This window comes from Triturus cristatus, chromosome 4_2, assembly GCF_964204655.1.
Source record: "Triturus cristatus chromosome 4_2, aTriCri1.1, whole genome shotgun sequence".
Classification (NCBI taxonomy): Eukaryota; Metazoa; Chordata; class Amphibia; order Caudata; family Salamandridae; genus Triturus; species Triturus cristatus.
In genome coordinates this window covers 269,047,944-269,063,187 of record NC_140586.1, presented here as the reverse complement: position 1 = coordinate 269,063,187, position 15,244 = coordinate 269,047,944, and the positions used below count along the sequence as shown (strand labels likewise).

At 51.2% G+C, this 15,244-nt stretch overlaps 1 protein-coding gene across 1 annotated transcript in view; it reads left to right on the top strand.

The window, feature by feature from the left end:
- LOC146833610 (cytochrome P450 2D15-like) overlaps positions 1 to 15,244 on the top strand; it is a 363,035-nt gene that overhangs the window by 111,271 nt on the left and 236,520 nt on the right. The window contains exon 4 of the mRNA XM_085601486.1: positions 3,747 to 3,907. Coding sequence (XP_085457612.1) covers positions 3,747 to 3,907 — 161 coding nt within the window. The remainder of the gene's footprint in view (positions 1 to 3,746; positions 3,908 to 15,244) is intronic.

Below are 15,244 nucleotides of genomic sequence, written 5' to 3'. Positions count from 1 at the left end.
ATACCTCATCTACGGGAACTTAATACAACATGGTTTCTGTCATTTAGACTAATCTGGCAAGATTGCATCTTACCTGTTCTACGCTGCCTGCTTTGCGGTGAAGAATGCGTGCTAGACATATGTCTAACACTCCCATCAGTCATGCCTATGGATATCGATACTCTGCTGGACCCGATAACGGCCCATACTCTGTGTTGTCCCCAGAGGCTACCAATCCTGATGACAGCATTTGTTGAGATCTCACAATCGCTTCCTGCTGCTGCTGAGGTATGAGATGGATCAACAGGCATACAGGTAAAGTGTAAAAGTTGTCAGTAATGTTTTTCTGTCACAAAACAGGCGGTTTGAAAACCATTTTCATTATGTCAGATTTAGATGATTAATTATTCCAAACAACCACTCGACTGCAGCATGTGCTTATGTCCCACCTAATTTGGGCCAGCACTGCATTACTCAGCTGGACAGCTGGACCCCAATAAATCCTAGAGCACCTTTGAAGGATCCCCTCTTAGATGAGCTTCAGTTGTTTATCAGTGAAGCTGAGGGGCCTCTCATATAATCCGTCACACATATTGGGGCGGCTTTGGATAGTCAAAGGAGTAGCAGGATGGTAGAGGATGTGGTTTCTGTGAAATTATGTCTCAGAATGAACAGAAAATGGCTGACTTCCTCGGGTAGCTTCTTGTTTGTTATTGTATGCAGAGATGTCAGCTCTGACTTTGGAGTTTCCGGCCTCCTTGCGGAGGAAGGTAGACCGCTGCGTGCGGGAGGGAGATCCCTGGGTGTAGAGAAACAGAAAAAGCTTTTGGGTCACACAACCATTGTTACAGGCAGTTGTTAAATGTATTTTTGTAACATTTTGGAAATAATGAGTGTGCTCTGAGAGTGATTGTAATTAATTGTTCTAAGTTAAAAGTTTAAGAATAATAACAAGAGAAGTATAAGCCTTATAATAACTATAGCATAGCATGTTTGTATGTGACATTGTGTTAACTAAGCAGTGTTGACTCAAAATGATATATATGCACAGTGGAGTTGTGCACTATTCACCATCAACTAGACACTGTCCAGCCTTGTAAATGTAGCAATCAAAAATGTGTTAACTAATCAATCCTGTACTTGAATGCCATAACTTCTGTTCTATCCCTTACTGCGACTGCCTACATGTGGCCAAAGATTAGGGGTAATGTCCATATGTAGGCCTCATTGCATGTTGATGTTTTGCAACACTGGACCTGCACCAACAATCTTGCATACAAGTTCTGGGGAGTACACCAGCAGCATACCCTCAAGAGGTCAAGACATCTGGAACGCAACTTAAGGATCGCAGAAGTGCATTTAATGATGGCTTATTTATGTGTGTGTGCCCTATTGCAACTCTGTTGAGGTTACATGGTTGGGCTTCTGTAGGGTATGAATTGATGAGGAGAGACAGCATACCTGGCAATAACTTGCAACAAAGACGTGATATTCCCAAAATGGGGCTGTATTCTAAGTTTAATACATCATGTCTATGCACATGCAGAGAATGTCAGGAAAATGTATATCTATTGTGATGTAGGGGGTAATGAGTAAGTATGTTTGAGATGCCATCCCCCAAGTGCACATATAGCTTTATGTGAGATGTTCTTACTTACCAATGATCCACATGTCGTCAAACTTCACAGCAACAAACCGACGTCCCAGAGGTGACTGACTGAAGATGTAGCTCTTGTGCGTGCTTCCAGGATTGGCAGCATATAGATCAGTAAAGCAGTCCCTGGCATCACAGATAGCTTGCACATTGATTTAGTGTCAGCGTTGTCTGTTGTGGAAAAGGTGTGCTGCGTGGTGAGGCTGCTGAAGTGTTATGTGGGTGCTATCAGTACCACATAGCACACGAGAGAAGGAGGTAAATGCATTCAAGTCCCTTGCCCACCCTTGACTTTGCTCCAGTGAGTGGCATGACAGTAAGCTAGTACACTCTTCTATTGATGCATTTCTGCACCTTAAGCATGCATCAATACTGGCTTGCCTGTTAGAAGTCGTTAGGATTGACCTTTTGGAAAGATTCAGTGGCCATGAATTGGAGTACCACCAGTATTTTGACAAATGCAGGGATAATCTGGTAGTGGGCTGTTAGTAAATCATGCTCATGCTCCCAGTCTGTAGCTGTGTCAGAGATCGCTTCAGGTGAGAAGCAGTATCTGGCAATGACTACTTCACTGGACATGCAATGGATGCTGATCCTTTCCCTGTAAATCCTCTCTGCTGCGCAAGCAATTGTTTCTTAACATGAGGGGTAAAGCAACAAACAAAAGTGTTTGGCTATATGATTTTGAGAGAAAGTGTCAATTTTTTTCTGGACTGATCCTGCAGAATATTTGACTTTGTTTATTGGGACACTGCTAATCAGGGCACAGGGCATGTGCTGTGGCCCCTAAAATCTAATTAAATTGACATATTTAACCTTCCTGTATCCGTAGTTTATGGTGCAGAAATACCCCCATGACATGGACAGTCAAATAACATCTGTGGACTGCAGGGCTTATTGTGCCATCCACTAGTGTGACAAAGGTGTGACAAAGGAAAACGTGGCTTCAGGTATATCAATGTAGTCTAACTGCTGCAGCTTAAAACTGACAGATCTGTCAAAATATCACTTTCACACGGGAAACCTTCCTTCTAAATAGTAATACTTCACCCCTATGTAGGATTTGTAGCCCACGAGGTAGGGTGCATGATATTTAAAAGTGGGATATATAGAAAATGCCCTCGCAGTATTAGGCCCCCAAAAGCCCTTTTCCCTCTGAAAAACTCTGGCTCTCCTATGAAGAAAACTAGAGTACAGATTAAAATCTTAATTCTTCCATCTTGGGTTTAGGGCAAGATAGAAAAATAGATCAACCAATATTTTGTAAGATGTATTAAATATCCAATTCAATGGGGAAGCTGGATTTTCACTACATATTCAGCAAAAGTTACTTTTAAAAAGTTATTTCCCTGCCTCAAGCTCGTGGGGTCTAATTTGCATTAGCCTGCCAGCAGCTGCCCTGGCAGTACTTAACCTTAATGAGTTGTGATACCACTCCCAGAATAGGACAGTGGCTTAGCTCTGGTGACAGGATGGGCTGGGTGTGGGGCAGCTGATCTGTATCAACTCAGTAAGGACAGCTTTGGAGGTTACAGAAATTCATTACCTTGAAAGGGACAAGGACGAAGTCTGCCCGTTCCTAGTTTAAGAGGAGACCCGAGAAAGGGGATGCCTTTGTTCTTTAGGGCCGTTATAGCCACCTGGGCAGCTGCCCTGTGCTGGGGGTGAGCTTGTCCCAGAACCAGTTCTGTATAGCTTATAAGGAGGGAACTGCTAATTTCTTCATACAAGCTTCATTCAAGGGCAGAAGGCCTGTGTCATCTTCAATTCCCCCTAGAATAGAGCATTCTGCGTCAGTTTGCAGTATAACAAACAGGACTTTCTGCAAACTTTGGAAGAATTGCCCCTGGGAACATTTTCCTCATTAGTTAGGAAGTATCCAGGAATCCACCCACCCCAACCCACTGGCTAGTGAAACCTATTAAACAGGCTCCTCACTCACAGCTCCTCAAAACCCTTTCTGGACCTGTGAAAATACAGAGGATGGACTGCAACTGGTGTTTGAGACCTGTGAGGAGCCCTGAAGGGCTGGACCTGCCCCCACTAATTTCTTCTTTGCAAGTACTTGCTGATCTAGGTCATTTTAATCCCTTCTTATCCCCTCTCTCCGCAGGTCATCCCTTTGATCCACATTTTGTAATAAACAATGCAGTGAGCAACGTGATCTGTTCCATCACCTTTGGAGATCGTTTCGAGTATGACGATGAAAGGTTTCGGAGGCTACTGCATTTTTTTGAAGAGAGCCTGAAGGCAGAAACAGGATTCCTACCACAGGTATTAAAGATGATGAAGTGTAGTGGTTTGTTGGGATAATATCTATATGTATAAAGAGAAGTTCTTAGCATTGCTTCTTCTCCTAGACTATTCACCTTTCATATGCCTGCTCAGTCTCCAGGCCTCTCTTCCTCTCATTGTCACCATTTCACTTCCACACTTTCCTCCTCCCAACCAAACACCAGCTCTGTATTGTTCCTCTGTCTTCCTGCTCATTTGTCACCTCCTTACCCCTTCTTACTCCTTCTGCTCAGCTTTTCAACACTTGTGCCTTGGTAACACACTTAAGTATTTGGTTGACTATTAAAGCAGCATAGGGGTTGTCCACTGTCCAGCCCTAAACACTCTGTTAGATTCTATGTATTGCTGAGTGTCTCTGGGAAAGGAAGGAGTCAACCCTAGAGAAAGAGCCCTCTCCACCTACTCTTTGTGCTGCTGCTTTCATGACCTCTGAGACGAGAGGCAACAAGGTATTGTCTGGGGCATAAAAAGGGCAAACAGGGGGTATCAGATGTTATCCTTGGTTATCTTTTACATGTACAACCTCTCAGAATGGTAGACTTGCATAAAGGTGCACTTGGTTTATGTTCTATACTAACCCAGTGGACAGCAGGTTCAGCTAAAGGGTCACTGGCAGAGATGTTGGTGAGAGTTTTATGTTCTGTAATCTTTCAATGTACTGCTCGAGAATTCAAGATGCACTGAAAGCTATATCGGGGATGAGGTTTATGTTCTCTCCAGTGCAGTTTGCTGATGACTTGACGGAGGTTCACTGGATTGAGATGGTGTGTTGTACCAATATTTAGAGTTTACGGACTAGAGTGCACTGACAGAGGTGTGGAGGTGATTTCAGTTTTTTGTTAGCCCAACGTGCTTCAGATCTGGATAGTCCTTCACACTAAGAAAACTGCCTTAGTGCATTGATCAAACATCCAAAATACTACTTCCTCATACGAGCCTAAATAATATATTTAAACACCGTGGCAATCTCATGTAAATGGGGTGGTCCCCAAATGGTCCAAATGGTATCTGACGCAGGAGGTATTACAGTAAATGGGGTTCCTCTCAGATGTCCACTCTGCTGTACAAGACACTATTGCTTCTAATTGGGGCATGGCATTGTCACATGATGGGACATGAGATGCAGTGTCAGTTGATTCTGTATAAGTAATATTTGGTAGCTAAACGCTGCATTGGAATGAGTTATAAAAACTTTGGATTATGAGGCAGTACAACTGGAGATGCAATTACCGAAACACTTGACCTAGGGCCTTATGTCAATGTGGGGCTGACCTTCGTCTGCTCAACACTGTTGTGGATAGAGGTCCGACCGACATCCTGAATTTTGATACAACCACATTTGGCGGCATTCCTTGCATCCGCCATATTACGATGGGCAAAGATAGCCGATTTCCAGTCCGCTGCGGAGTTTCGGGATCCGCAAGAAATTTCCTTCCGCTATGGTGGTGGAAGGAGCCAATAGAGAGAGACCGCCGTGCGGAATGACTTTACGACCGCCGGACAAATCACAATGCCTCAAATAGCCCATCGAAATGCAGCGGTGAAACCAGCCACTCAGAGATGGCACCTCCACGCGTTCCTGACTGCTATGGATCCATCTCTTCAAGCCCTTCCGCTGCTGTACCTGGCCACTACCCGTATATAAGACGTTGCCGCGGTCAACACCGCAGGCACGTAAATACCACATCTCCGCAAACTACCACAACACACAACTCTTGCGCTGAAATACGGTTCCTGTCCACATCAGACACTCTGGTGGAGACAGGAACATATCCCCCAGTGTACTCATACATGTCCTGCTTGCTAGAAACCCACACCTCCACATCGGGGTCACCCATCGACATCGAAATCACTGCAGTGTCCTGGTCACGTCACCGCAGCGGTGAAGATGCGGGAAAACCTGCCCACAATGTAGTAGGCAGGGCCTGTGCCAGGCATGGGCAGTTTGGGCAGATTCACAGGGCACCACCTTCATCCTACCCACATGGACATTGGGACTGTTCACACTGCATGTCAAGTCCCTCAGACAGATCCCACACTGACACATACACATACCATAGGTCAGCAGCAATGTATGACAATAAATGGAGTAGCCCAAAGTGAAGTGCACAGTGCTGAAAAACCATGGAGCAAGCCACATTGCATTTGTACATAACATGCAAGAGGAGGAACAAATCACACTATCCTTAGGCCATCAAGTCAGACATGGGTGGCACAGTGATTGAAATTAAACCAAAGTGACATTTGTGCAATATCTCTGGGATACAGCAATACAAGCTATGCATAGGCCCAGGAATGATAGGAAGTGTCAGAAGCCATACAGTGACCAGCCACACATCAGTGTCAACTACCTTGACATGTGTATGCCACCGGCACAACACACATTGCTCATTGTCACACTCCCTGACTGTCAAACCCAAGTAGGACCTTCACACATACCCCTCATCTACCCATCTCACACCTGCACTACTCAACTCCTGTGAGAAACACACATAAAGGTGCAAATAAGGTCCTGTGAAGTTCCTGACAACCAATCACACACCCTAGTGTGTATCGACAAATGTCAGACTCCCACTCAGGGATGTCTGAACCAATGCTGATCAAAAACCAATTGCCAAACACAAATCTCACAAACAACATCCAAAGAAGTCCAACAAGCTTGGCCATGTGCAGGCAAACAGTGGATAGGCAATGTGACCCTAGACAGAACAGGAATACACAACATGTTCATTCTGGAAAAATGAGTCAACACCTTACCCCAATCCAATCAAAAATTGCATTATCAAATGCCAATCATGAACACTAACTGGGATCAATGGGACAAATCAGCTAACGCAGACATAGACACCACACCAGTGATTAATTGAGCATGGTGCAAATATGTACCACAACCATGCACATGCACAATCCTGACACGTGACAGGTCAAATATTGGAGGATATATCACTATTGTGCACTCAAAACAAGCTCAAGAACAAGACTTCACATTGCTGCGTGTGACATTCACACAAGAAATGCACACTACACATTCAACACACATCTGAATGTATTCCAATACACAAACTACTCTCACACAATGTCCTGCAAATAGAACATTGAACACACATGCTCCGGTCAGTAGAAAGAGGCAACACAGGCCAAACACTGCATCCATCAACAACCAAAACACAACATCAGCAATAAACAATACATCGCATAGTCAACTCCACAAGAAAAGAAAATATGCTGGCATAACATTAGCATTGCACTAATTAATTCCCCATAGACTGGAGAATGTAAAATGCCATAATGAAGTTTCCAGTGCTAAATGTAACAGCAAAAAAAAGCAATGTGAGGTACCAGATATCACGGTTATCATACTTGTTTGATCAACTCTAACATCTTTAGTCTCTCCAAAGAGCAATGCATGCTGCTGGAAAAGCTGCTCACTTACATTAAGGTGCCGATTCGGATCCTGGAGAAACCGGGTACGAACCGTCGGTCGGAGGGTTTTCTCCGTCCGACTCGTACCCGGTTGCAAAACTTTACAAACATGCAAGTACGATTTGCACGGAAACACTATTTCCGTACGATTCGTACAAAACACCAACCGAGGAAAATAAACATACAAATGACATCCGGAAAAGCGCCGATGTGACGTCGGGACGCATGCAGCCTGCGTTCCACGAACCAGGAAGTACGATTCGCACCGACGTCATCCCGCACGGAGAATATTTTCCGGCAGCCAAAAACTGCCGGGAAATCAGGACGACGCGCACAAGGAGCACCTGTACGCGACGGACAGACATGGACCCGAACCTACGTGTCATCCCGGCCCTCATAGCAGTCGACCTCCTCTACAGGTACCGACGCAGACGCCGCAGAAGGTCAGAACAACACCCAGGGGCAAAGGGGGGTGGGGGCAGGGGCAGGACACAAAACCCCCACCCAAGTCACACAGCACACATGCCCTGGACATACCTGACCTCCAGGCCCTGGTCACTTCGAGGGGGTGGGGGCGTGTCCAGCAACGCCAGCGTCCGCCACAACGGAAGTGGGCGATGACGCAAACCGGCAACACAACAATACAGGTACGTACCGTACCCACGCCTTAAGAGCGTGGGTACGAGTCGTACCACGCCCATACCCACGTCACCCCAACAATGGCGGTACGGCCCGTACCCATGTGCCAAAGGCCTGGGTACGGGCCGCACAAGCATTCCACAGCGTGGGCACGGGTATGTACGGACCGTACCCCCACCCGCATATGTATGGAGTGTCCCCCACCCCAACAGTGTATGTATGGACTGTACCCCCACCCCAACAGTGTATGTACGGACCGTACCCCCACCCGTGTATGTATGGAGCGTACCCCCACCCCAACAGTGTATGTACGGACCGTACCCTCACCCGCGTATGTATGGAGCGTACCTCCACCCCAACAGTGTATGTACGGACCATACCCCCACCCGCATATGTATGGAGCGTACCCCCACCCCAACAGTGTATGTACGGACCGTACCCTCACCCGCGTATGTATGGAGCGTACCCCCACCCCAACAGTGTATGTACGGACCGTACCCCCAGCCGCGTATGTATGGAGCGTAACCCCACCCCAACAGTGTATGTACGGACCGTACCCCCACCAGCGTATGTATGGAGCGTACCCCCACCCCAACAGTGTATGTACGGACCGTACCCCCACCCGTGTATGTATGGAGCGTACATGGCCAGACGCAGGAGGGGTGGGTGCAGAGTCCTCCCAGCAGTGCCCAGACGCAGGAGGGGTGGGTGCCTATCACTCCCAGCAGTGCCCAGACACAGGAGGGGTGGGTGCAGAGTCCTCTCAGCAGTGCCCAGACACAGGAGGGTGGGTGCAGAGTCCTCCCAGCAGTGCCCATACACAGGAGGGGTGGGTGCAGAGTCCTCCCAGCAGTGCCCAGACACAGGAGGGGTGGGTGCAGAGTCCTCCCAGCAGTGCCCAGACACAGGAGGGGTGGGTGCAGAGTCCTCCCAGCAGTGTCCAGACACAGGAGGGCTGGGTGCAGAGTTCTCCCAGCAGTGCCCAGACACAGGAGGGGTGGGTGCCTATCACTCCCAGCAGTGCCCAGACACAGGAGGGGTGTGTGCAGAGTCCTCCCAGCAGTGCCCAGACGCAGGAGGGGTGGGTGCCTATCACTCCCAGCAGTGCCCAGACACAGGAGGGGTGTGTGCAGAGTCCTCCCAGCAGTGCCCAGATGCAGGAGGGGTGGGTGCCTATCACTCCCAGCAGTGCCCAGACACAGGAGGGGTGGGTGCAGAGTCCTCTCAGCAGTGCCCAGACACAGGAGGGTGGGTGCAGAGTCCTCCCAGCAGTGTCCAGACACAGGAGGGGTGGGTGCAGAGTTCTCCCAGCAGTGCCCAGACACAGGAGGGGTGGGTGCCTATCACTCCCAGCAGTGCCCAGACACAGGAGGGGTGTGTGCAGAGTCCTCCCAGCAGTGCCCAGACGCAGGAGGGGTGGGTGCCTATCACTCCCAGCAGTGCCCAGACACAGGAGGGGTGGGTGCAGAGTCCTCCCAGCAGTGCCCAGACGCAGGAGGGGTGGGTGCCTATCACTCCCAGCAGTGCCCAGACACAGGAGGGGTGGGTGCAGAGTCCTCTCAGCAGTGCCCAGACACAGGAGGGTGGGTGCAGAGTCCTCCCAGCAGTGCCCATACACAGGAGGGGTGGGTGCAGAGTCCTCCCAGCAGTGCCCAGACACAGGAGGGGTGGGTGCAGAGTCCTCCCAGCAGTGCCCAGACACAGGAGGGGTGGGTGCAGAGTCCTCCCAGCAGTGCCCAGACACAGGAGGGGTGGGTGCAGAGTCCTCCCATGGGTGCCTATCACTCCCAGCAGTGCCCAGACACAGGAGGGGTGGGTGCCTATCACTCCCAGCAGTGCCCAGACACAGGAGGGGTGGGTGCAGAGTCCTCTCAACAGTGCCCAGACACAGGAGGGTGGGTGCAGAGTCCTCCCAGCAGTGCCCATACACAGGAGGGGTGGGTGCAGAGTCCTCCCAGCAGAGCCCAGACACAGGAGGGGTGGGTGCAGAGTCCTCCCAGCAGTGCCCAGACACAGGAGAGGTGGGTGCAGAGTCCTCCCAGCAGTGTCCAGACACAGGAGGGGTGGGTGCAGAGTTCTCCCAGCAGTGCCCAGACACAGGAGGGGTGGGTGCCTATCACTCCCAGCAGTGCCCAGACACAGGAGGGGTGTGTGCAGAGTCCTCCCAGCAGTGCCCAGACGCAGGAGGGGTGGGTGCCTATCACTCCCAGCAGTGCCCAGACACAGGAGGGGTGTGTGCAGAGTCCTCCCAGCAGTGCCCAGACGCAGGAGGGGTGGGTGCCTATCACTCCCAGCAGTGCCCAGACACAGGAGGGGTGGGTGCAGAGTCCTCCCAGCAGTGCCCAGACGCAGGAGGGGTGGGTGCCTATCACTCCCAGCAGTAACCAGACACAGGAGGGGTGGGTGCAGAGTCCTCTCAGCAGTGCCCAGACACAGGAGGGTGGGTGCAGAGTCCTCCCAGCAGTGCCCATTCACAGGAGGGGTGGGTGCAGAGTCCTCCCAGCAGTGCCCAGACACAGGAGGGGTGGGTGCAGAGTCCTCCCAGCAGTGCCCAGACACAGGAGGGGTGGGTGCAGAGTCCTCCCAGCAGTGCCCAGACACAGGAGGGGTGGGTGCAGAGTCCTCCCATGGGTGCCTATCACTCCCAGCAGTGCCCAGACACAGGAGGGGTGGGTGCCTATCACTCCCAGCAGTGCCCAGACACAGGAGGGGTGTGTGCAGAGTCCTCCCAGCAGTGCCCAGACACAGGAGGGGTGGGTGTAGAGTCCTCCCAGCAGTACCCATGGAACGCAAAGGGTGGAGTACCCACAGATACAATGCCCACAAATGTCAGTCAGGTGCACAAAGACCCTGCAGTACATGTACCACATGTGTGCGAGGCTGGGAGTACACACATGCATAGCACCTAAAAGAGAACATGTCCACATGAAGTCATGTCAACAGTCTACATACACAAGTACAGTGACCACCAAGGATGCCACGAATGATGCAGATGGAGACATCGCTCAGCATGCATGTGCAAAGTTGAAGGAGTCCATCACACACCCAGCTGATGTAGACACAGCTCAGCACCACATATTGGAAACACCCTGCAGGGAAGATGTCAGGTTACACAGAGGAAGGAACACACCTTGGGACGATGTCACCATGCAGTAACTGCTTACATGAACAAAGTAATTTAGCCAACAGCTTGTGATGGCACACAGATACCAGGGTCCACCCTATGACCAGCACAAGACTACATTTCCCACACACCCAACACATTATCACCACCCAAAATCATGGAGCAGGTCCACCAACAGCAATACCAGATAAACAGTAGTGTTCCATGGAAAAAACAAATTGCTTTATTCAGCAGGATGTAAGTAATAATCATCATAAATGTCAATATATACAAGCCCCATAGGGCAGTCCATGACTCAAATCCGGATGGGGGACACAGTGGTACGTGTGTCCCCTAGCTTGCCTGCACAGTCAGACTCCTTTGTCTTCCACAGGGGGGGGGCATCATGTTGGGGGGAAGGACCAAGCACCGCAGGGACAGGAGGGGCAAGGGTAGGTGTTGTGGGTGCAGGGACGGACGACTCCAACACAGGGGGTGGGGCAGCACCAAAGGTGGATTGGAGCACGGCGCTGCACACTACTGCCAGGTCGCCCAGCGTCTCCCCTGCACCCGAAGGAACCACAGGCCCCAAGGAGGGGGGGGGTCACAGGGATGGGTCGCAGCGCTACCCGGGGAGGGTGTGGACAGGGGGGGGGACTCAACCACCCTGACCGGGGACTCCTTTGACCGCTTGCGGGGTGGTGTCAATGTGGGGCTCAGGGACAGAGCGGCCATGAAGGAGTCCTTGCTGGATTTGTGGCCAGGAGAGCTGAGGGGAGTGGATTTGGAGGGAGTGGATTTTGCAGAATGCGGACTCCCACTCTGGCTGCGTGTCTTATGTTTGCCCCCCGACCCAGTGGGTGTGCCTACTTCACCCTGTGTGTGCGTGCCAGGAGGTGTGCGCTTGTCCTTCCCTGCTGGTATGGTGCCTGTGTCTGGTGGGGTGTGTGCATGCTGACGTCTGGGTGTACGTGGGACAGGCATGGGAGTGGGAAGTGTGGATGGGGCATGGGTAGGGGGTGGTACGAAGTGCTGCAGGAAACCCACTGCTGCAGTCAGTGTTGAGTCAATAGACCGCAGCAAGTTGCGTTGGTCAGCCTGCGATGCTGAAATGCCCTCCAAGTATGCCTCCATGTTGTTGAGCACTCAGCTGTGGCCATGGAGGACATTAAGCATCGCAGCCTGACCAACCTGCAACTGCCGCAGGATGTCCACAGACTCGGCATTGGCGGCAGCAGTGGAGACAGGGGCAGGGGGTGCGGTGCCTGGCAGGAAGGAGACACGTGGTGACCTAGCACGCCGGGAAGGGACACGAGCAAGTGGGAGGCCGGTGATGGCAATGGAGGGGGCGGGGAGAGATGTTGTGCTGCTGTCAGCTGTTGGAGCAGCCTCCGCCCCCTCGGAGAGCTCAGCCTCGGACCCGTCAGCTTCATATTCTGTGGTGGCAGTGGACAGGTCCTCCGGCTCACTCCCCTCAGCCTCAGTTCCACTCGATGTGCCAGCTAGGATGTCACTGCTGGCACTGGTGCTCGGTCCCTCCGCACGGTCCGTGCCGGTGTCTCCATCCGTGTCCCCCGACGATGCTGTGGGCAAGGTGAATAAACAGGAATTAATCAGACACCTGTATACATATGTCACATGAGTCAAATCTACATAGGTTACAGTGCATAGCCTGAAAAGAAAGATGAGTAACATCTACAATACAAGGTACATATATAGGCCCTGCAACACACAGTTGGTTTACCCACCATGCTACTGAGAAACTATGGAGAGCATGACACATTTGCAAATGACATGATATGGATTTGGACAGAGGAGCCAGGCTCTGGGGACAATCCAGCACTGCATCTGCACCACACAGCGTTGCCGTAACTAGGGATGAGCAGGGACCATCTCCATGAACTTGAGGCACATGCTGCAAAGGTAATACTTAAAGACATGCCCAACATGAATGGGTCACTTCACCTTGAGTGTATGTCCAGACAAACATCACACACTGGCCAGACCGAGCAATGAGATATCAGGTGTCGACATGTAGGCCTTGCCCGCACCAACCACCCCCTACATGAGACAATTTGATGAGACACAGGAAGCACTTGCATCTCTTAGTCTGGGAGAAATACACATGGGCTGCCAGAAACCCATATTGGACCCAAAATACCCCATGTGCGCCTGTACAACGATCTCATTTACAAATGGCCATCATCAGATAATTGTAACAAGACACACAGGCACTGGCCACCGTGAGTATGAACGAGGAAAATTAGGTCAGGCTGTACAGTGGACACTTGTAGAACACGTTACGTAAATATACATGGTGCCAGGGGACAATGGCACAGAGCACATCCTATGCTGTAGACACTGAGAGTGTCCACATATTGTGATGACACACATGATACCTAGCAAAATATGCCCCAGGGAACAGTAGTGGCCACAATATTCCATGGTCCTGAATGGTAATGACTGCAACACAGGCCACCATCCCTGCACTCTGCGTATCGCACACTCATGCACATCATGTCACAGGCCACAACATAGGACATGCTTGCTGTAAGGCATTACACTTCAGAGACATACTCCTATGTCTGGACTTAGCATCAGTGCCAAGTGACATGGACCCCACAAGTACTGAACTGGACAGGGCACAGGCAAGGTCCCAAAACCTGTTACACACCACCTGCCAGCCCAGATGACCTTGTGAAAGAGTGACTATACACAGACCAGGGAACACATGGCAAGGAGGGGAAGGGAGGAAGGACAGCACCGCTATACTGTGGGTGACAGGACCTGCACCGCACATTTAAACACTGGCAGTGTATCCATGCAACTGCGCACTTACAAATGCTGGTGACACCCCCTTCCTGCTGCTGGTCCATTGGTGGGTGTGGCGGTGTTTGAACTTTGGGTGGGTGTGTTATAAGGAGTGGTTGTGTTTTAGGCCTCTGTTTGGGAGTTTGGCAGTTGCAGGTCAGTGAATAGGTTGTATTTGTGCTTGTTGGACATGTTTTGTGGCTTTGTGCGATTCGAATGGAGTCTTTTTGTGTTTTGCTTTGTCCTGGTTGTGTACGTGTGTTTTTAGCGTCTGTACGTTGCGTACATCGGCCATTTTGTTGTACAGTGCTGTCCTTGTCTCTGGCTTGGTACGACTCGTACATGCGCGATGTTGGGTGAGGGTGCTAGTGTTGGGGCCTGGGGGTGCGCTCCGTACTTAGACTGGTGGGGTGTGTGTTCGCTCCGTACATACACGGGTGGGGGTACGGTCCGTACATACACTGTTGGGGTGGGGGTACGCTCCATACATACGCGGGTGGGGGTACGGTCCGTACATACACTGTTGGGGTGGGGGTACGCTCCATACATACGCGGGTGGGGGTACGGTCCGTACATACACTGTTGGGGTGGGGGTGCGCTTCATACATACGCGGGTGGGGGTACGGTTCGTACATACACTGTTGGGGTGGGGGTACGCTCCATACATACGCGGGTGGGGGTACGGTCCGTATATACACTGTTGGGGTGGGGGTACGCTCCATACATACGCGGCTGGGGGTACGGTCCGTACATACACTGTTGGGGTGGGGGTACGCTCCATACATATGCGGCTGGGGGTACGGTCTGTACATCCACTGTTGGGGTGGGGGTACGCTCCATACATATGCAGCTGGGGGTACGGTCCGTACATCCACTGTTGGGGTGGGGGTACGCTCCATGCATACACAGGTGGGGGTACGGGCCGTACGTACACGGGTGTGTATACACGGGTGGGTGTACGGTCCGTACGTATGGGGTGTACATGCACGGGTGGGGGTTCGGCGCGTACATACGAGGGCTGGGGGGTGGCTCGGCGCGTACATACGGGGGCTGGGGGGGTGTTCGGCGTGTATGTGGGCACATGTCTCCATGGTTGCTATGGGAGTTCGGTGCGGACGGTGTTTTTTCCATACGGTTGTAACATCGGACGCACGGGATGGATCGTACTTGCGCGGTCGGACTTCACTTTTCACATTTGTACGGTAAATCATCCGGGGACGTGTCGGACACATTTTCCGACCCGAGGACGTGTGGGGAATTATTCCCAATGCGATTCGTATGGACTTTTTCCCATGCGAATCGTACTTGGCAGTTTGTACGGCACTTGTACGATTCGTACG